Raw genomic sequence first — 23,494 nt, forward strand, 5'->3', positions numbered from 1 at the left:
AGGTCAGCAGAGATTCAGTGAACAGAAAACCCTGTGCCTAAAGAATGAATGTCCATAAGGAGTTACTTGCAGGGATGTCAAACTTCACATACATTATCTGACCAGTAGTGGTTAACATAATGTATCAGAAAGACCAAATTAAATAGATTTCCCACTGTCAGTGCACCTTAAGGAGACACTTAAAAAATTCTGATTCAGTTTGCAGTCCTTTTCATAAGCAAAAAGAGTGCCAGGCAATCGATAGAACCATTTCTTATTTCACATACGTAACATATATTTCAAATATATCAAAATTTCAAAGGGATACAGAAATTTGTGACAGTTTAGAAACAGGAAACTTAATCATGAAAAAACCACAATTTTGATTTAAAGCTGCAATAAGAAGATCTTCAAGATAAAACATTTCAACATTCAGTTTAAAATATGTCAATAAAAGTCAAAATTTTTGAAACTAAAACTGGCAATTATAAGACAAATGTAGAATTGTTGAGAATATAGTTAAAAGTTGGAGAATTTCTTTTAGCAATTTTGGTACAACAATTTCAACTTTCAAAAACACAGTTGAAATTTGAAATTTGCACCTAGGCCGCTGTAGCATATGTACAACTTAAAATTTATGGAAAAGATCTGCCAGTTACTCTTCCCTTCCCCTCCTGCCCTCCCCCCACCCATCCCCCACCCATGCTCCCACCATATGCAGAAAATTTTTGATAGAGCCTTTCTAGCCCACTTCTACATTTTTTTGCTAATGTAGAATATACTAAGACAACCCTTAAAATATTCCACATTATGGCATGCAGACCTTGATGCATTTTGAAATTGTGGTTAAAACTTTTATTCTGTAAACCCTTTCACATTATCCATATTCTGCTGGTCACAGTTCCACAGTATATAGCCAAGCTTTCCTGTAAAGTGATCAATCCTGTGATATGTCCTTGTAAATGATTGAAGGCGTAAATGCTCCATGAATAAAATTAATACAAAATTAATATTTTAGTTCTAGGAAATAGGTAATGTAGTATCCAAGGCCATATTCCTACTGGCAGTGGGTGTAAATTTGATGCTGTAGTTAGTATGTGTGCTAAAAAAAATGTTCTCCGTGCTTCCATAATATTGTAACATCAGCTTTTATTATACAATATATTGAAAGATATGAATTCATTATTGTGAAATAATATTTACATATTTTGCTGCATTCATTGGTTTCAATGCTACAGAAATTAAAGTGTCTCAGTTCCTTACCTCATCCCAAACTAACTTGCTAATATTTTGCAGGTGCTCTTTTTAACTTCACTGTTGTGTTTGTCGTACAATATTACACTCTCCTTTGTCACAAACTCCCTTGTAAATGTAACAATAACTCACAGGTTTACGCATGATCCTGCTCTACTTTCTCCTGTACAGATTGTTTACATTGTTGCTACGGTTACACGTTTCCCACATCTTAGACTGTTCCTTCATGTACTCATTGAACTAAGCCTATCACATTTAATTTACTACCTTATCGTCTGCATGTAATGTCAGTTGCTAAGGGTTTATATCTTTTCCACAGTGGTATCTAACAAGTGTCAGGAAATGTTAAAACAAAAATGTCAGCCATGTTTGGTCAGCGCCATCTCTGTAACTCATGAAAATGCAACTTATTTTAGGGAATTGTAAATTTCTGATTGATTAGACAATGATGTCGAAACATCTCAAGTTTTGTTAGTGTTGTATGTTGAGCTGTACATTTGGAATTATACACGAGTGGTTTCCATTATCAAGAAGCTAGCAGATATATGCCCTTTTTGTTTATGTGAGAAACTGACTTGCATCAATAAATCATGCTTGGCATTAATTCATGTGATTCGATGTGACTAATAAGTGAGACTTACTGGATGAAGTCTGTGAGACTAACACAGGGAACTCTGTATAGAGTAAGATTGATGGTTATTGCGTCATTGCTAATATAATCAAACTGTATCATTTTGGAATTGTTTATTGATATTTTGGCAATAAGCAAACACTGCTTTGTAAATTCTGCTGCTCAAGGTAGGCAATAGTAATACCTTATATCTAGACATGTATGACTGTCTTTATCATTCTTGGTTTTAGGCACATTATGTTTAGGATCTTAAACACAGACTTAGCCATGTTAAGTTTCTAGTGTCCTTTCTTAAACACAGACTTAGCCATGTTAAGTTTCTAGTGTCCTTTCTTAAACACAGACTTAGCCATGTTAAGTTTCTAGTGTCCGTTTCTTTTACACAGACTTAGCCATGTTAAGTTTCTAGTGTCCGTTTCTTATACACAGACTTAGCCATGTTAAGTTTCTAGTGTCCTTTCTTAAACACAGACTTAGCCATGTTAAGTTTCTAGTGTCCTTTTCTTATACACAGACTTATAGCCATGTTAAGTTTCTAGTGTCCTTTTCTTATACACAGACTTATAGCCATGTTAAGTTTCTAGTGTCCTTTCTTTAACACACATGTTAAGTTTCTAGTGTGCTTTCTTATACACAGACTTAGCCATGTTAAGTTTCTAGTGTCCTTTCTTAATTACAGACTTAGCCATGTTAAGTTTCTAGCGTCCTTTCTTATACACAGACTTAGCCATGTTAAGTTTCTAGTGTGCTTTCTTATACACAGACTTAGCCATGTTAAGTTTCTAGTGTCCTTTCTTTAACACACGTTAAATTTCTAGTGTGCTTTCTTATACACAGACTTAGCCATGTTAAGTTTCTAGTATGCTTTCTTATACACAGACTTAGCCATGTTAAGTTTCTTGTGTCCTTTCTTATACACGGACTTAGCCATGTTAAGTTTCTAGTGTCCTTTCTTTAACACACACGTGAAGTTTCTAGTGTCCTTTCTTAAATACAGACTTAGCCATATTAAGTTTCTTGTGTCCTTTCTTATACACATACTTAGCCAAGTTAAGTTTCTAGTGTCTTTAAACACAGGCTTAGCCATGTTAAGTTTCTAGTGTCCTTTCTTAAATACAGACTTAGCCATGTTAAGTTTCTTGTGTCCTTTCTTATACACATACTTAGCCAAGTTAAGTTTCTAGTGTCTTTAAACACAGGCTTAGCCATGTTAAGTTTCTAGTGTCCTTTCTTAAATACAGACTTAGCCATGTTAAGTTTCTTGTGTCCTTTCTTGTACACAGACTTAGCCATGTTAAGTTTCTTGTGTCCTTTCTTAAATACAGACTTAGCCATGTTAAGTTTCTTGTGTCCTTTCTTGTACACAGACTTAGCCATGTTAAGTTTCTAGTGTCCTTTCTTAATTACAGACTTAGCCATGTTAAGTTTCTAGTGTCCTTTCTTAAATACAGACTTAGCAGTGCTCAGTGTGATTTGTTTATTAATAATCCAGTATTGATCTTGTATTTCCCTACAGCTGTTCCACTGAACAGTCCAGATGACACAGCAGTTATTGAGAATGGAGCCAACAAACCAGCCACAAGTGTAGATGAATACATTTGCAATTCACCTAAAAGGTAGAATATTTTTTGAACCACCTATCTTCATGTTTGCAAGCTTGACATCTTTCTTGGAAAATTTCAAAGTTAATGTTCTGTAGGAATACATTATTATCCAGTTGATCCATCAGTACTTTACATTCATTGCTATTTATTGTATTAATGACTATATGATGTATTGATGACTATTCTGTGAGTGATTCTATAGTGTTTCAATAAGTAGATCCAATCTTTCTGTATGTGTTAATCATGTTCTGTAGGAATACATTATTATCCAGTTGATCCATCAGTACTTTACATTCATTGCTATTTATTGTATTAATGACTATATGATGTATTGATGACTATTCTGTGAGTGATTCTATAGTGTTTCAGTAAGTAGATCCAATCTTTCTGTATGTGTTAATCATGTTCTGTAGGAATACATTATTATCCAGTTGATCCATCAGTACTTTACATTCATTGCTATTTATTGTATTAATGACTATATGATGTATTGATGACTATTCTGTGAGTGATTCTATAGTGTTTCAGTAAGTAGATCCAATCTTTCTGTATGTGTTAATCATGTTCTGTAGGAATACATTATTATCCAGTTGATCCATCAGTACTTTACATTCATTGCTATTTATTGTATTAATGACTATATGATGTATTGATGACTATTCTGTGAGTGATTCTATAGTGTTTCAATAAGTAGATCCAATCTTTCTGTATGTGTTAATCATGTTCTGTAGGAATACATTATTATCCAGTTGATCCATCAGTACTTTACATTCATTGCTATTTATTGTATTAATGACTATATGATGTATTGATGACTATTCTGTGAGTGATTCTATAGTGTTTCAGTAAGTAGATCCAATCTTTCTGTATGTGTTAATCATGTTCTGTAGGAATACATTATTATCCAGTTGATCCATCAGTACTTTACATTCATTGCTATTTATTGTATTAATGACTATATGATGTATTGATGACTATTCTGTGAGTGATTCTATAGTGTTTCAGTAAGTAGATCCAATCTTTCTGTATGTGTTAATCATGTTCTGTAGGAATACATTATTATCCAGTTGATCCATCAGTACTTTACATTCATTGCTATTTATTGTATTAATGACTATATGATGTATTGATGACTATTCTGTGAGTGATTCTATAGTGTTTCAGTAAGTAGATCCAATCTTTCTGTATGTGTTAATCATGTTCTGTAGGAATACATTATTATCCAGTTGATCCATCAGTACTTTACATTCATTGCTATTTATTGTATTAATGACTATATGATGTATTGATGACTATTCTGTGAGTGATTCTATAGTGTTTCAATAAGTAGATCCAATCTTTCTGTATGTGTTAATCATGTTCTGTAGGAATACATTATTATCCAGTTGATCCATCAGTACTTTACATTCATTGCTATTTATTGTATTAATGACTATATGATGTATTGATGACTATTCTGTGAGTGATTCTATAGTGTTTCAATAAGTAGATCCAATCTTTCTGTATGTGTTAATAATGTTCTGTGTACTAGATGTAATATGATCTCTATCTTTACATAGTTCTATAGTATACAGTGTAGTGATAGATTCTCTCCATATTTAATATAATCATTTGGCTCTTGTTCCATTGGAACCCTTCGATTCATGAATGGACGTTTTCTGAATCTCTTGTGCATTTTATATATTGGTTACCATAGGACTGACATAGGGTCACTAGAATAGATTTTTGGATGCATGGGGTAGGATTGAATAAAGTTGGGGGTGGGGAATGAGTTGAAAATTGATCTACAATGATCCACTTTACCACCATGCTGCCTGCACTTGAAGGAGTAGGTTGGACCATTCAGTTCTGTTAGTACAGATGTTACATAATCAAGATAGCTGTATGTAAGTGTCATAAGGTAAACTCCTTATGGTAACTGGTTCAAGGTGTTTAGCAGGCACCTTAATGATCACTGTCTTTGCATCCACACTAGTAAACACTGTACATTTAGTCTTTGTTGTAAATGTACAGTCGCTGTACATTTAGTCTTTGTACATTTAGTCTTTGTTTAATGGGCTAACATGGATAAATATCTACTATTCCAGTATGGTTGGTATATGTGGATGAATATCTACTACATTACATGAGCAGTATGATTGGTATATCTGGATTAATATCTACTGGCACATTAGATGATCACATTGGTTGGTATATGTGAATGAGCATCTACTACATCAGATGAACAGGGTGATTGGTATATGTGGATAAATATCTACTACAATAAATGAACAGTATAGTTAGTATATGTGGATTAATATCTACTACATTAGATGAGGAGTGATTGGAATATGTGGATTAATATCTACTACATTAAATGAACACATTGAGCAATATAAATGAATGCAGATTAATATCTACTACATTAGGTGAACAGAATGGGTGGTATGTGTGGATTAATATGTACTACTTAAGATTAACACATCAGGTGTTATATGTGAGTTAATATCTACTACATTATTGGAAAAGTATGGTTGGTATATGTGGATGAATATCTACTACATAAGATGAACAGTGATATATGTGGATGGATGTCTACTACATAAGTTGAACAGTATGGTTGCTATATGTGGATTAAAACCTACTATATTAGATGAGCATATTGGTTGGTATATGTGGATGAATGTCTACTACATAAGTTGAACAGCAAGGGTTGGTATATGTGGATTAAAATATACTATATTAGATGATCATATTGGTGGTATATGTGGATTCATATGTACTAACCTAGCCAATCAGTCACATGACCCTAATGAGTTAGCTATACACACAAGGCAGAATTTTAGCTTTGTAATTGAGACGTGGATAATTTGAATGCAGCCTTTATGTTTCCTATTGAAAGCTATCCTGTATCCCAGCTGTGGCAATTAGGATTCATCATTGATAGTTATCTAGTAATGTCTGCCTCTCTGTGTATGCAAGCTATATACACAAACTGACCTAGATTGTCTGGAGGAATATTTATTCAGTTGTTGAAGGTTACAGGAAGGGATAATAAGATTAATTGTACTTTTCCTTTGTTAAGGGTGTGAGCACCTTTGTCAAGTCAAGTTCTTATTTACTTTTTTGCACCCTCAACAGATTAACATTTCAAGATGCTGGATTCAGGGTTATGCTTAGCAACAAATTCCCAGCAAGAACTAGAATGAGGACAGCATGCTGGTTAATCATCACAGAGGTAAAGCTCCTCCCCACCTACTTACCCTATCCAACCCCCACCACCCCCCCCCCCCCCTGCCCTTCCACACTTCCCCTGTCTACCGAAGTCTGACTGGAGTTTCAGAATAAAAAAATCACAATGGAAAAGAGGATGTAAGACAAGAAGATTGGAATTGATATACTGCTAAGAAAATGTCATGCTGTTGTAAAGGACAAATTCTCTTTGTTTGAATTCACTCAACCAGAAAATTAGAAAGATGGCAGGGACAGGATAGTCATGTGATGCATTTGTTGGTAAGCAGACACTTCAGTGTGCAACACTGGGGAACAGGACCATTGACTGTTTTCAACATTTCAGATGAGAAAACTACTTTTGAATTGATAAATGCTGGCCAGACTTGGACCTATCATCTCTCTTATTTTTAATATCTTTACTTCATGTATCAGTGTATGAACTGCTCTGTATTTAGCTTTCTTTAGGAGGATATAATAAGCTTTACTGTTTGTGGTGTTATCATGGATAAAGTAAGCTTTACTTGTGTTTGCGGTGTTATCATGGACAAAGTAAGCTTTACTTGTGTTTGTGGAGTTATCATGGATATAGGAAGCTTTACTTGTGTTTGCGGTGTTATCATTCAGAAGGCAATTACAAGAATATACAATCTCTGTATTGTTTATACAGTGTAAGGTTTATTGAATGCTCACCTTGTAATCAATTACTGTTATTCTATTGTTTGGTGACCTATCTCCATATATTTCATCATCCTCAACCATGTTTTCTGTTCCTTTCAGTTCTAGTTCCTTGCTTTTGCTTTTAGTTTGATTAAATGATCTATGTTTGCCTCTGCTTTCATCAACAGAAACAAATGATGGAGAGAGATCCTGAATATAATCCTTACTTGAACCATCCAACCACCAGTAGTAGTACCAACGGAACAGTCGTTAAGGCGGATACTTTTAACAAGGGCTCCAAGTGAGTATCAGAAACGGATAGCAAGGTTCTGTGAGTTCTGCCACCCCAGCAGAGACCATAGGTCCATCTCCAAATAAAGGCTAAATGGATTATAGTTGTGTGAGTTCTGCCACCCCAGCAGAGACAGCCTCCAAATGAAGGCTAAATAATTATAGTTCTGTGAGTTCTGCCACCCCAGCAGAGACAACCTCCAAATATAAACTAAATGTATTATAGTTCTGTGAGTTCTGCCACCCCAGCAGAGACAGCCTCCAAATGAAGGCTTAAATAATTATAGTTCTGTGAGTTCTGCCACCCCAGCAGAGACAACCTCCAAATATAAACTAAATGTATTATAGTTCTGTGAGTTCTGCCAACCCAGCAGAGACTGTCCTCCAAATATAAACTAAATGTATTATAGTTCTGTGAGTTCTGCCACCCCAGCAGAGACCACCACCAAATATAAACTAAATGTATTATAGTTCTGTGAGTTCTGCCACCCCCAGCAGAGACAGCCTCCAAATAAAAGCTAAATATATTATAGTTCTGTGAGTTCTGCCACCCCAGCAGAGACAGCCTCCAAATAAAAGCTAAATATATTAAAGTTCTGTGAGTTCTGCCACCTCAGCACAGACCACCTCCAAATAAAAGCTAACTGAATTATAGTTCTGTGAGTTCTGCCACCCCAGCACAGACCACCTCCAAATAAAAGCTAACTGAATTATAGTTCTGTGAGTTCTGCCACCCCAGCAGAGACCACCTCCAAATAAATGCTAAATGTATAACAGTTCTGCCACCCCCAGCAGAGACAGCCTCCAAATAAAAGCTAAATATATTATAGTTCTGTGAGTTCTGCCACCCCAGCACAGACCACCTCCAAATAAAAGCTAAATATATTATAGTTCTGTGAGTTCTGCCACCCCCAGCGGAGACCACCTCCAAATAAATGCTAAATATATAACAGTTCTGCCACCCCCAGCAGAGACAGCCTCCAAATAAAAGCTAAATATATTATAGTTCTGTGAGTTCTGCCACCCCAGCAGAGACCATCTCCAAATAAAAGCTAAATGTATTATAGTTCTGTGAGTTCTGCCACCCCAGCAGAGACAGCCTACAAATGAAGGCTAAATAATTATAGTTCTGTGAGTTCTGCCAACCCAGCAGAGACCACCTCCAAATAAAAGCTAACTGAATTATAGTTCTGTGAGTTCTGCCACCCTGGCAGAGACCATCTCCAAATAAAAGCTAAATATATTATAGTTCTGTGAGTTCTGCCACCCCAGCAGAGACCACCTCCAAATAAAAGCTAACTGAATTATAGTTCTGTGAGTTCTGCCACCCCAGCAGAGACCATCTCCAAATAAAAGCTAAATATATGATAGTTCTGTGAGTTCTGCCACCCCAGCACAGACCACCTCCAAATAAAAGCTAACTGAATTATAGTTCTGTGAGTTCTGCCACCCCCAGCAGAGACCACCTCCAAATAAAAGCTAACTGAATTATAGTTCTGTGAGTTCTGCCACCCCGGCAGAGACCATCTCCAAATAAAAGCTAAATGTATTATAGTTCTGTGAGTTCTGCCACCCCAGCACAGACCACCTCCAAATAAAAGCTAACTGAATTATAGTTCTGTGAGTTCTGCCACCCCGGCAGAGACCACCTCCAAATAAAAGCTAACTGAATTATAGTTCTGTGAGTTCTGCCACCCCAGCAGAGACCATCTCCAAAATAAAAGCTAAATGTATTATAGTTCTGTGAGTTCTGCCACCCCAGCAGAGACCACCACCAAATAAAAGCTAAATATATTGTAGTTCTTGTGGATTTAGAGAAACTTTTAACTATAGAGGGTAATGAAAAATATTGTCAGGACTACCTAATACAGACCATTTGTCAACTTTTCAAACAGCATTATGGCCTCATTTAATATGTTTACAATGATAATAGTTTCATTAAAGGACAAATGATGTTGGCTGACATCACTGGATGCCTCTGTTGTTTTATATGAAGTAATAACAAATAAAGGAACCCATTTCAAGTTAAACCCAGACTTTTGACATATCTTTTAAAGATGTTTGTTGGACTATTACATATCTACCTTAAAATGCGACCTCAAGTCATCCTTTAATATTATGATGATTAAATAAATAAATTGTACCTATTAATGGATATATGACTGATTGCGTAGTAAGGTTACATATTATTAGGTTATATATTGGTCACCCTTTTATATAATATAAGAAGATGTTCAGTATGTAAAAGTCCTCACTGCCTACATCATGGAGGTCTTATGTTTTACCCAGCCAGCATAAACATGCTGAAGGGTTCCAATACCACCCCCTCCCCCACTGCCCTCAGATGCAATTTACTAGTAAAGAGAAAACCATTATCTCTTTTCATTTGACTCATATTCTCTTCAGTTATGATTAATGCATTCACTTCCATTCATATGTTCAATCTACCAATAAACCTGTTTGCATTTATGTCATTGAATCTGTCCTGATTATGTCTTGTTCTTAAATATATAGTCTACCCAATATAAAGATGCTTTACGGGGAAAATTCTGTAAAGTTCTCTCAATATGACACATTATCCTGTTACCAATTTGACCAAGGTCTTTTTATTTTTCTTCATAAGATGTTCAATATTTCTGATTAATTGTGCACTTTTATCAAGTAAATGTTTGTGATCATTCCAGATACAAGTCCTTTAATATGTAATTTTACTTTCTAATTTATGCACTAGTTTCATTGCTGTAGAAGAGGGTGAAGCTGAGGAACATGGTAGTCACCATATCATCCTAGGGGAGCCAGATGGGCTCTGTAATATTCCAGGTAATATTCTAACACATAATGAGTGTGCATAACCCACACAAAGTAAGGAATGTGTAAGAGGGGGCCGTTGTAGAAGAGGGTGAAGCTGATGAACATGGTAGTCACCATATCATCCTAGGGGAGCCAGATGGGCTCTGTAATATTCCAGGTAATATTCTAACACATAATGAGTATGTATAACCCACACAAAGTAAGGAATGTGTAAGAGGGGGCCATTGTAGAAGAGGGTGAAGCTGAGGAACATGGTAGTCACCATATCATCCTAAGGGAGCCAGATGGGCTCTGTAATATTCCAGGTAATATTCTAACACATAATGAGTATGCATAACCCACACAAAGTAAGGAATGTGTAAGAGGGGGCCGTTGTAGAAGAGGGTGAAGCTGAGGAACATGGTAGTCACCATATCATCCTAGGGGAGCCAGATGGGCTCTGTAATATTCCAGGTAATATTCTAACACATAATGAGTATGCATAACCCACACAAAGTAAGGAATGTGTAAGAGGGGGCCGTTGTAAAAGAGGGTAATGCTGAGGAACATGGTAGTCACCATATCATCCTAGGGGAGCCAGATGGGCTCTGTAATATTCCAGGTAATATTCTAACACATAATGAGTATGCATACCCCACACAAAGTAAGGAATGTGTTAGAGGGGGCCATTGTAGAAGAGGGTGAAGCTGAGGAACATGGTAGTCACCATATCATCCTAGGGGAGCCAGATGGGCTCTGTAATATTCCAGGTAATATTCTAACACATAATGAGTATGCATAACCCACACAAAGTAAGGAATGTGTAAGAGGGGGCCGTTGTAAAAGAAGGTGAAGCTGAGGAACATGGTAGTCACCATATCATCCTAGGGGAGCCAGATGGGCTCTGTAATATTCCAGGTAATATTCTAACACATAATGAGTATGCATACCCCACACAAAGTAAGGAATGTGTTAGAGGGAGCCGTTGTAGAAGAGGGTGAAGCTGAGGAACATGGTAGTCACCATATCATCCTAGGGGAGCCAGATGGGCTCTGTGATATTCCAGGTAATATTCTAACACATAATGAGTATGCATAACCCACACAAAGTAAGGAATGTGTAACAGGGGGCCGTTAACAAACAGATGTAAGATAAACAGGTAATATTCTAACACATATTGAATATGCATAAACCCACACAAAGTAAGGAATGTTTAAGAGTAAGCAAACAGATAAAAGGTAAACCATGAGTTGTGGTCCTGAGTGGATAAAGTCGGTAAATTTGATAGCCAAATGGCTTGTAGTGTAAGTTGTTAGCCATTGGACATACATATGTGGCTGCATAGTATCATTACAGGCTGATATTAACTATAACATAATAGTTTGAGATGTAGTAGAACAATGAAAGCCTTACAGCGATGTCATATCTGAAATCTATTATTAATAACTTGTAGGAGGGCTTGATAAATAGCCTATTTAATCATTTTGTAATCTATTTCAGTTTGACGTGATACTGTGATTCTAATCTTAAGCTGTTTGAACTATTTCTTCTTTTTTCTCCAGATGGTTGTTTTGGCGTCTTTAGATGGATTCTATGTTTTCCTCTCACTCTCATTCTCTTTGTGTCTATACCTGACTGCAGAAGACCAAGGTAGGTTCATCTTTAGATGGATTCTCTGTTTTCCTCTCTCTCTCATTATCTTTGTGTCTATACCTGACTGCAGAAGACCAAGGTAGGTTCATCTTTAGATGGATTCTGTGTTTTCCTCTCTCTCTCATTCTCTTTGTGTCTATACCTGACTGCAGAAGACCAAGGTAGGTTCATCTTTAGATGGATTCTATGTTTTCCTCTCTCTCTCATTCTCTTTGTGTCTATACCTGACTGCAGAAGACCAAGGTAGGTTCATCTTTAGATGGATTCTCTGTTTTCCTCTCTCTCTCATTCTCTTTGTGTCTATACCTAACTGCAGAAGACCAAGGTAGGTTCATCTTTAGATGGATTCTCTGTTTTCCTCTTTCTCTCTCATTCTCTTTGTGTCTATACCTGACTGCAGAAGACCAAGGTAGGTTCATCTTGAGATGGATTCTCTGTTTTCCTCTCTCTCTCATTCTCTTTGTGTCTATACCTAACTGCAGAAGACCAAGGTAGGTTCATCTTTAGATGGATTCTGTGTTTTCCTCTCTCTCTCTCATTCTCTTTGTGTCTATACCTAACTGCAGAAGACCAAGGTAGGTTCATCTTTAGATGGATTCTCTGTTTTCCTCTCTCTCTCATTCTCTTTGTGTCTATACCTAACTGCAGAAGACCAAGGTAGGCTCATCTTTACATGGATTCTCTGTTTTCCTCTCTCTCTCATTCTCTTTGTGTCTATACCTAACTGCAGAAGACCAAGGTAGGTTCATCTTTAGATGGATTCTGTGTTTTCCTCTCTCTCTCATTCTCTTTGTGTCTATACCTGACTGCAGAAGACCAAGGTAGGTTCATCTTTAGATGGATTCTGTGTTTTCCTCTCTCTCTCATTCTCTTTGTGTTTATACCTAACTGCAGAAGACCAAGGTAGGTTCATCTTTAGATGGATTCTCTGTTTTCCTCTCTCTCTCATTATCTTTGTGTCTATACCTGACTAAAGAAGACCAAGGTAGGTTCATCTTTAGATGGATTCTGTGTTTTCCTCTCTCTCTCTCATTCTCTTTGTGTCTATACCTAACTGCAGAAGACCAAGGTAGGTTCATCTTTAGATGGATTCTGTGTTTTCCTCTTTCTCTCTCATTCTCTTTGTGTCTATACCTGACTGCAAAAGACCAAGGTAGGTTCATCTTTAGATGGATTCTCTGTTTTCCTCTCTCTCTCATTCTCTTTGTCTATACCTAACTGCAGAAGACCAAGGTAGGTTCATCTTTAGATGGATTCTCTGTTTTCCTCTCTCTCTCATTCTCTTTGTGTCTATACCTGACTGCAGAAGACCAAGGTAGGTTCATCTTTAGATGGATTCTGTGTTTTCCTCTCTCTCTCATTCTCTTTGTGTCTATACCTAACTGCAGAAGACCAAGGTAGGTTCATCGTTAGATGGATTCTGTGTTTTCCTCTCTCTCACTCTAATTCTCTTTGTGTCTATACCTGATGGCAGAAGACCAAGGTAGGTTCATCTTTAGATGGATTCTGTGTTTTCCTCTCTCTCATTCTCTTTGTCTATACCTGACTGCAGAAGACCAAGGTAGGTTCATCTTTAGATGGATTCTCTGTTTTCCTCTCTCTCTCATTCTCTTTGTGTCTATACCTGACTACAGAAGACCAAGGTAGGTTCATCTTTAGATGGATTCTGTGTTTTCCTCTCTCTCTCTCATTCTCTTTGTGTCTATACCTAACTGCATAAGACCAAGGTAGGTTCATCTTTAGATGGATTCTGTGTTTTCCTCTCTCTCTCATTCTCTTTGTGTCTATACCTAACTGCAGAAGACCAAGGTAGGTTCATCTTTAGATGGATTCTCTGTTTTCCTCTCTCTCTCATTCTCTTTGTGTCTATACCTGACTGCAGAAGACCAAGGTAGGTTCATCTTTAGATGGATTCTCTGTTTTCCTCTCTCTCTCTCATTCTCTTTGTGTCTATGCCTAACTACAGAAGACCAAGGTAGGTTCATCTTTACATGGATTCTGTGTTTTCCTCTCTCTCTCATTTGTCTATACCTGACTGCAAAAGACCAAGGTAGGTTCATCTTTAGATGGATTCTCTGTTTTCCTCTCTCTCTCATTCTCTTTGTCTATACCTGACTGCAGAAGACCAAGGTAGGTTCATCTTTACATGGATTCTATGTTTTCCTCTCTCTCTCATTCTCTTTGTGTCTATACCTGACTGCAGAAGACCAAGGTAGGTTCATCTTTAGATGGATTCTCTGTTTTCCTCTCTCTCTCATTCTCTTTGTCTATACCTGACTGCAAAAGACCAAGGTAGGTTCATCTTTAGATGGATTCTCTGTTTTCCTCTCTCTCTCATTCTCTTTGTCTATACCTGACTGCAGAAGACCAAGGTAGGTTCATCTTTACATGGATTCTATGTTTTCCTCTCTCTCTCATTCTCTTTGTGTCTATACCTGACTGCAGAAGACCAAGGTAGGTTCATCTTTAGATGGATTCTCTGTTTTCCTCTCTCTCTCATTCTCTTTGTGTCTATACCTGACTGCAGAAGACCAAGGTAGGTTCATCTTTATATGGATTCTCTGTTTTCCTCTCTCTCTCATTCTCTTTGTGTCTATACCTGACTGCAGAAGACCAAGGTAGGTTCATCTTTAGATGGATTCTATGTTTTCCTCTCTCTCTCATTCTCTTTGTGTCTATACCTGACTGCAGAAGACCAAGGTAGGTTCATCTTTACATGGATTCTATGTTTTCCTCTCTCTCTCATTCTCTTTGTGTCTATACCTGACTGCAGAAGACCAAGGTAGGTTCATCTTTAGATGGATTCTCTGTTTTCCTCTCTCTCTCATTCTCTTTGTGTCTATACCTGACTGCAGAAGACCAAGGTTGGTTCATCTTTATATGGATTCTCTGTTTTCCTCTCTCTCTCATTCTCTTTGTGTCTATACCTGACTGCAGAAGACCAAGGTAGGTTCATCTTTAGATGGATTCTCTGTTTTCCTCTCTCTCTCATTCTCTTTGTGTCTATACCTGACTGCAGAAGACCAAGGTAGGTTCATCTTTACATGGATTCTATGTTTTCCTCTCTCTCTCATTCTCTTTGTCTATACCTGACTGCAGAAGACCAAGGTAGGTTCATCGTTAGATGGATTCTCTGTTTTCCTCTCTCTCTCATTCTCTTTGTCTATACCTGACTGCAGAAGACCAAGGTAGGTTCATCTTTATATGGATTCTCTGTTTTCCTCTCTCTCTCATTCTCTTTGTCTATACCTGACTGCAGAAGACCAAGGTAGGTTCATCTTTAGATGGATTCTCTGTTTTCCTCTCTCTCTCATTCTCTTTGTCTATACCTGACTGCAGAAGACCAAGGTAGGTTCATCTTTACATGGATTCTATGTTTTCCTCTCTCTCTCATTCTCTTTGTGTCTATACCTGACTGCAAAAGACCAAGGTAGGTTCATCTTTAGATGGATTCTCTGTTTTCCTCTCTCTCTCATTCTCTTTGTCTATACCTGACTGCAGAAGACCAAGGTAGGTTCATCTTTAGATGGATTCTCTGTTTTCCTCTCTCTCTCATTCTCTTTGTCTATACCTGACTGCAGAAGACCAAGGTAGGTTCATCTTTAGATGGATTCTATGTTTTCCTCTCTCTCTCATTCTCTTTGTGTCTATACCTGACTGCAGAAGACCAAGGTAGGTTCATCTTTAGATGGATTCTCTGTTTTCCTCTCTCTCTCATTCTCTTTGTGTCTATACCTGACTGCAGAAGACCAAGGTAGGTTCATCTTTAGATGGATTCTCTGTTTTCCTCTCTCTCTCATTCTCTTTGTGTCTACACCTGACTGCAGAAGACCAAGGTAGGTTCATCGTTAGATGGATTCTCTGTTTTCCTCTCTCTCTCATTCTCTTTGTGTCTACACCTGACTACAGAAGACCAAGGTAGGTTCATCTTTAGATGGATTCTCTGTTTTCCTCTCTCTCTCATTCTCTTTGTGTCTATACCTATCTGCAGAAGACCAAGGTAGGTTTCTTATGTGTATCATTAGCAATAAATAGTTAGCTCAATCTGTGTAGTCAATTAAGCATGGATGCTTTAGCAATGTGTCTGTATGTCTGTCTGTCTGTCATAGTCACATGGGTGTCCGTTGAAAGGTCATTTGTATAGTCCTGATGAAAGTTGTTGCCCTTTTGAGGGACTTCATTAATGTTTACACATAAAGTAGGTCAAAGGTCTTTCGGGATTAATTCAGGTCCAAAACATTAAATCCCTCTATGGTTTTAATCTGATCTGGATGTAAATTGTGTCGGATGGTTAGTGAGGGATAGCTAAAGTTGTTCAAGGATAAGTGGTCAAAGTTCGTTTGAGCTCGCGAACGTGAAATATTTTTCCTGAGAATCTACTGCATATAGTGTGAATCTTATTTTGACCTAAGTTAATTGCAATAACCCTCTGATTGTGTGTTAAAGAAAAAGTCAACAAGAATATAAAGTAAATGGTCATATGAAGCTATTAGCTGCCAAAAGAGAGATTTGTTGCAAACCTGTATCTTTCCTAGACTCTTGTTCAGATTCTCAGTAACTTTAGTTTAAACAATTCATTCTGTGCCACAATAAACAGTTCATAAGAAATAGTTATCTTGAGCATGATACAGTTGCAGTTCTTTACCACCAGTCTTTGTTCCTGCTGTTTCGCAGACCATCTGATCTAATCTTTGTCAATGGTTGTCACAGTGTATGATAGCACTGCCCATCAATAACTTAATCCAGGAGTCAGCTCTGCCCAAGTTTGATGCCAATTAAATGTCAATTTTAAAACAAAAATGAGTAAGAGATATCGTCAAACATTGGATGCTACTAGCGGTCATCAAAGAGAAACAGGTCTAGGTTTGACTGTTATATAATATATTCATAATATGTTAAAATATGATACTTTTGCTAATATTCCCTTTCATCAACTTTATATATGGCTGCAGTAACATCACCGTGTAAAGTGTTGATTCTGGTCAACTGTTACAAGTAGTTGGTCTCATAGGCAAGCTAGGACCTCATTTTGCCAAATTTAAATTGACAGCCCCAAGTATTAATTAAATCCATTTTGATGTTTTCATGTAATATGTTTGTATTTTCAGATTTGAGAGGTTTTACATCGCCACGTTCCTGCTATCGATTGCCTGGATTATGGTATTTACATATGTAATGGTCTGGATGGTAGCACTCATCGGCTACACAATGATGATTCCAGATACTATTATGGGAATTTCATTCTTAGCGGCTGGCACAAGTGTGCCTGATGCTATGGCAAGTTTGATTGTTGCAAGGCAAGGTAAGATGCAAATTACAGCTTAGACTTAAATGATCCCAATCACCGTAGAATCATGAACAAGAATAGAACAGAATTCAAAGAAGAAATTGCTAGGGCTACACAGAGTCTTCTCAGGCGTCTAGAGAAACACAAAAAAGAAAATCTTAACATTGTATGAGAAATGTAAATGAACCAATCCAAATTATATTGAAGAGCAAACCATCAAAGTATCTTTCTGATCTCAAAATTCCTGTTTTCAAAGCATTAGATTGATCTTCTCTGTGTAGAGTAACTCTACTTCTCACCCTCACCAATTGTGTACTTTCCTCTTTGTGTACTAACTGTTTTAGAAGATATTAGCAAGGTCTCACTGCCAAGAACAGACAAAAATGTTTCTTATTATTTTGCATTTTATATTAAAACAGCTTTCTGTTTTCATTTCTGTGATATTTGAAATGTTTGATGCTAGAGTCCTTTGTCTTTATTAGTGCAATTTAGTGATGTTTGATAATAAAGAAAACTTAAATTCTGACAAATTACCGTTTGTATTTCCGCCTTGTGATGAGCGTAATATGGATGATCAAAGCTTTAATGTCTTCCAGATCATACATGAATCTACAATGCTGATTATATTATAGAAACCATTAACGAGCAGAGGTAATACACAGCCAACACATCTCTTTCATCATTATTGCACAACATTAACAGGTTAAGTAATTAGCAGGAGCTTAATATCTTTGATTATCTTCCAGATCATACATGAACCTACGATTATGATTATTTTATGGTCTGATAGAAACCATTAACGAGCAGACTAAGCACCGAGGCAATACACAGCCAACACATCTCTTTCATCATTATTGCACACATTAACAGGTTAAGTGATTAGCAGGAATGACATTGAAAGCTGGCTGCAACATCATGTTCTGTTTGTTTCTCTCTGTGGCAGGGCTTGGTGATATGGCAGTGTCCAATAGCATAGGAAGTAATGTATTTGACATCCTCCTGGGGCTAGCCTTACCTTGGTTTCTCAAGACCAGTGTGACGAGTACAGGAAGCAAAGTGATCATTAACAGTAATGGATTACTTTACTCAGTTACGTTACTCCTGGCAACAGTCTTTATTACGGTAAGTCAACATTCCAGGCAGAGATACTGTGCATCAAATGTATGTATTTGAGTGTGTTATTGTGGCAACCATCATTATTACGGTGATTAGTTAACATCTCAGGCATAGATACTGTGCATCTAATGTATGTATTTGAGCCTGTTATTGTGGCAACCATCTTTATTACAATGGTTAGTTAATATCTCAGGCAAAGATACTTTGCATCAACTGTAAGTGAGTATGTTATTGTGGCAAACATCTTTATTATAGTTAGTTAACAATTCAGGCAACAGTATTGCCTATGATTTTCCATGCATCAAATGCATGATTGCATTAATATGGAACATTGGTTGTTTAGTAAATATTTCGTTGTTTAGAGAGAGGAGAACGGTCATGTTGCATGTAGGATATTGCATTGGAGCTGCAGTGCTGTCAGGCCTAATGCAGGATGTCTGGCCACCCTAGTCACTTACTTCTGGCAATATTCTTTACTATGGTTTCTGACCCAAGCAGACATAGTGTGCATCAAGTGTTCATAGATTTAAGTTACTCATCAAATGTGAAAAAAAGTTACCAGTCATTTCTTCGGCATAATGACATTGGCAATGGGTGTTCAATGGGTGTTCATAATGACATTGGCAATGTGTTCTGCATCAACCTAGATTGTTGCATACTAGTATTTTTCCAACAATTACTCTGTGTTTTATTTCAGAATGTTAAAGCTGTATTCACTCAGTGTATTGCTATCACACCCTCTTAAATCTTCCAAGGCTGTACAGTAGCAGGAATGCTAAAACCTTTGTCTAACCCTTGTCATCATTCTGTGAGAAGTTGTGTGATGAAGCTCTGAATTTATCAAATCTTTCACAAGTTTATTTTTAATTTCTTAACAGATTGTCAGCATACACTGCTTCAAGTGGAGACTGACCAAACCCCTGGGTTACATGCTCTGCTGTTTCTACTGTGTGTTTCTTACTATCTGTAGTATGGTGGAGTTCAATGTGTTTGGTTACGTCAACCCTCCCATATGTGCCCACTGAATACCTGGACATAGCTGAAAATACTAATTGGACTGTTGGAAGCATTTAGTTTCAAAATTTCAGAGTTTCAAATAGTCATGAATTGACCTATATGCAACAAAGATTGTCCGACTGTGAAAGCCAGCTGAACAGATTTATTATTAAGTAAGAACGCCACGTTATCAGCAAGAGGTATATTTGATAACCAAACAAAGGAAAGAATCTTTATACATCTCTGTAGAGACGACCAGGTTTGTAAAGAGGAAGTTAATGCTGTGACGTTGTTACCATGGTAACTCCTAATGTTGCACCTTTACTACTGTGGTAGCACATATAATTGTAGTACTGTGAATGATGATAGCTTCTATGGGTTGATGCATAATATGACTTGCAGTACTGTGAATGATGATAGCTTCTATAGGTTAAATGCATAATATATCTTGCAGTATTGTGAATGATGATAATCTATAGGTTAAAATGCATAATATATCTTGCAGTACTGTGAATGATGATAGCTTCTATATGTTAATGCATAATATATCTTGCAGTACTGTGAATGATGATAGCTTCTATAGGTTAATGCATAATATATCTTACAGTACTGTGAATGATGATAGCTTCTATATGTTAATGCATAATATATCTTGCAGTACTGTGAATGATGATAGCTCATATATGTTAATGCATAATATATCTTGCAGTACTGTGAATGATGATGTTAATGCATAACATATCTTGCAGTACTGTGAATGATAATAGCTTCTATAGGTTAATGCATAATTTATCTTGCAGTACTGTGAATGATGATAGCTATAGGTTAATGCCAATATACTATATCTTGTAAATACTTTTTCATGTATTACACACTTTCCATTATATTACATATGGTTGTTAGTTGTTTTAATAAGATACTATAACTCATATACAAACTGTTTGCCATGTAGCAGTATATCATAATTTTCATATTAGTCTTAATTTATATAGGAATACCCCAATACTATGCCAAGCAGCATAATCATGGCACTTTGTGACAAATGTGTGGACATTTTGTACTCTTTCCATCATACCAGGTAGTTGCCATGGGTACATATCATTGATAGATACATGGTGGGTTTGTTTGTTAGCATATTCTAGATTAGTTTAAGAGATGTTGCCATTCTCCCTTCATTAGTTTAAATCTAAATCATGGTAGCATCATAGTCATTGCCAAAATGGTGGCTGTACAAGAGCAAAATACCGTTGAAAGATGTATGCACAGTTTTCAGTTTTGATAAGTCTCAGTTCATGTTTTGCAACATCACTTTAGTTTATCAATGTAACCTGCATGAAGATGTACATGTTTTTTCACAACAAATCAGCCCCATTAAAGGGTTTGATTAGAACTGTTATGTTATTAGTGAGTATAAGCTCAATGGAAATGACCTTATACACTTCACTATTCCTCTGACTATACCAAACTATTACTACATTGCTACATGATGCCCTATGGTTATCTAATCGTGCAGACATTTATTCTGTAGTTTTATTGATAAGTAGAGGAAGAGTTTTCCCAGCGTTCTTGCAGATTCTTTCACAGCCTAAATTACGATTGTGTGTTTATATTCGTCAAGTGCAAATAGTTATTGTTTCTTTAAATCTCTTTCACTCTCTGCAATAGCATGTAAATAAAAACAGCTCACTTGAATTAATTTTGTTTGAGCAAATTATTACACCTAAAGTATATATTTTAGTCCAAGAAATAAATGGCAGAAGTGATAAACTGGTTGTTTGAATTGATTCACAGATTATAACTGCCAAGTGTCTACAAATTGTTTACAACCTACAAGTTTATTATGCAAAAAAATAAGTGTTTCTGTGTTATGTACTGCTTCGTGTTCATACTTTGTATATACGCCATTCATTTCAAAAGATGCGAAACTTTTGAGCCTTTCAATCATTTAATGATTTTGAAGTGTGGACATGTAATGAAACAGTCACATAGAGGATTCAAAGTTCAAAGATTTTGATCATTTCTGTTATCTGAATATTTAGGCATTTTTTCTGTTCCAATTTATGTTTCAGTCTCAATTGAAACTGACATCCACTCTGGCTGGAGATGGTGAACGTGTTTGTTGGTTGTTGTACATTGCTTCAATTAAGAGTTTCTTTAGAAAGTTATTTTTGTAAAACTTTGATCATGTTCTTTCCTTTTTTGAGTATTTTAATCCATGCCAAGATCAAGCACAGTTGTTTTGAAGTACTTGCTTTAACTTGTTAATTAAGCCATCAATTTGCAGTGTTTTTCAGCGTTTATCAGCACTGATGTTTGTGCAAGTGTTGTGTGCTTTCACTCCAGTAATATTAAAGTTTGACTTATCTCTCCTGCTTTCCAAAATATATCTCTGCCATTAAGTTAAATTATTCAGTGCATAGGCAAGCCTGATTATGTCAGCATTAATGGTATCTCTGCAAGATACCATACAATGCTGACAAGGGAAGTATTTTGACTAGCTAATATTGTTGAGGTAAAGACAGGGTCTTTAAGCTGTATTTCAACGTTCAGTCCCATGTTTTCTTTCTTTTGTAAATAGTTTCATGAATAGAAAGAAAATAGTTTTGCTCTGTTGAGCAAATTTGGTTATCCCTTGTTCGTCCAGTATCGTCTTCCATTGATTATTAAAAAGCTAAGACAGAAGGATTTATGAATGGTTATATGAAATGAATGAAAACAATATATGAATAAATAATATTTAACTTTACAATTAATTTTATGTGTTTATGCAATGATTGTGTGTATTTGGTAAAAGTTGCTTTCAAGAAGGACTAAAGGAACCAATTAGGGTTGGTCGGACAATGGGATGTAGTAAAGACAAATTGATAGATTTTTATTAGCACTGCATTGTTGAAAAATAAAAACCAGCTAATACCTGCAATGGAAATGTATGTGTGTGGACAAGTCTGCTGCTAAAGTAAAAAGTTAGAAAATATCTTAAAGAGGTGTTATACCTTTTATAGAAATGATATTGACTGCTGGAATAATGAGTGTAGATGGTTAAAGAGGTGTTACTCGTTCTGTTAGACCATCTTGGATGTGAAAGTGTTCGTCTAGTACACATCATCCCTACTGGAATCATGAGTGTAGATGGTTAAAGAGGTGTTTCTTGTTCTGTTAGACCATCTTGGATGTGCCAGTGTTTGTTTAGTACACATCATCCCTATAACAAGAATGACATCTTTTTCAACTTTAAGGTAGTTAAGTGTCATTGTGAGGTAACATTTAAGTTTGTTTTAGTTAAGTTGCAAAGAATTGCAGTGCTTGTCATGCTCATTACGTTATAACAATCAAAGGTTTTCTCTTATAATTGTTTTTATACTTTTGCTGTGGTACATAGTTATTAAAGTTATTTCATCAAAGCTGCCACCTATTAAATCAATGTATATTCTTGCCCTTTTTGTGGATGTGCAGAAGAAAACATAGGTGTGTTCTTTATTTTAGAATTGATATGGTTTTATACGTTAGTGTGGATGTCACCACTCAGCAATATGAGAATCAGTGACTGATTACCACTTTAATTGGTTTGACAAAACGATAACTTAGCAATACACAGTGTGGTCCTATCAGCCAGTAAAGGACTAGCACTAGACCTGCCTGCCAGATAAACGCAATTAATTGCAACTTAGATGGATCTAACAAACCAATATGGAACTTTCTTGCTTGATGTTGAGATTCTTAAAATGTCAGGAATAGTTTCAATGATTGCAACACGCTGCTCATTGCTTCTTTGTTTTAATTAGATAATTAATCCAACCTCAGTCCATCCTGCCACTAAACTGTTCAGGTGCTTTGTCATTCTTTTAAGTCAATCTTAGTGGATTTTACATAGAATAATTTGTTACAGTATTGTGTGTTTTAGGTTTAAATTACCAAGTCTTACTAAAGATTTGAAGATAATTTTATCTGATTTCATGACAAAACCGGTAACATTTTGTACAGTAAGTATAAGTGTGAAATAAAATTGAACAAAAATCAGGAAAC

At 36.4% G+C, this 23,494-nt stretch overlaps 1 protein-coding gene across 1 annotated transcript in view; it reads left to right on the plus strand.

Moving 5' to 3' along the window:
* The window catches only part of LOC139972098 (sodium/potassium/calcium exchanger 4-like), a 117,922-nt gene extending 94,429 nt beyond the window's left edge, over positions 1–23,493 (plus strand). Inside the window, exons 10-17 of the mRNA XM_071979031.1 lie at positions 3,381–3,480; positions 6,589–6,685; positions 7,527–7,639; positions 10,361–10,449; positions 11,982–12,069; positions 17,181–17,374; positions 18,303–18,481; positions 19,354–23,493. Of these exons, the coding sequence (XP_071835132.1) occupies positions 3,381–3,480; positions 6,589–6,685; positions 7,527–7,639; positions 10,361–10,449; positions 11,982–12,069; positions 17,181–17,374; positions 18,303–18,481; positions 19,354–19,500 (1,007 nt within the window). The 3' untranslated portion in view covers positions 19,501–23,493. The remainder of the gene's footprint in view (positions 1–3,380; positions 3,481–6,588; positions 6,686–7,526; positions 7,640–10,360; positions 10,450–11,981; positions 12,070–17,180; positions 17,375–18,302; positions 18,482–19,353) is intronic.
* Position 23,494: the final 1 nt, after the last annotated feature.

The sequence above is a fragment of the Apostichopus japonicus genome, chromosome 8 (genome assembly GCF_037975245.1).
Source record: "Apostichopus japonicus isolate 1M-3 chromosome 8, ASM3797524v1, whole genome shotgun sequence".
In the NCBI taxonomy this organism is placed as follows: Eukaryota; Metazoa; Echinodermata; class Holothuroidea; order Aspidochirotida; family Stichopodidae; genus Apostichopus; species Apostichopus japonicus.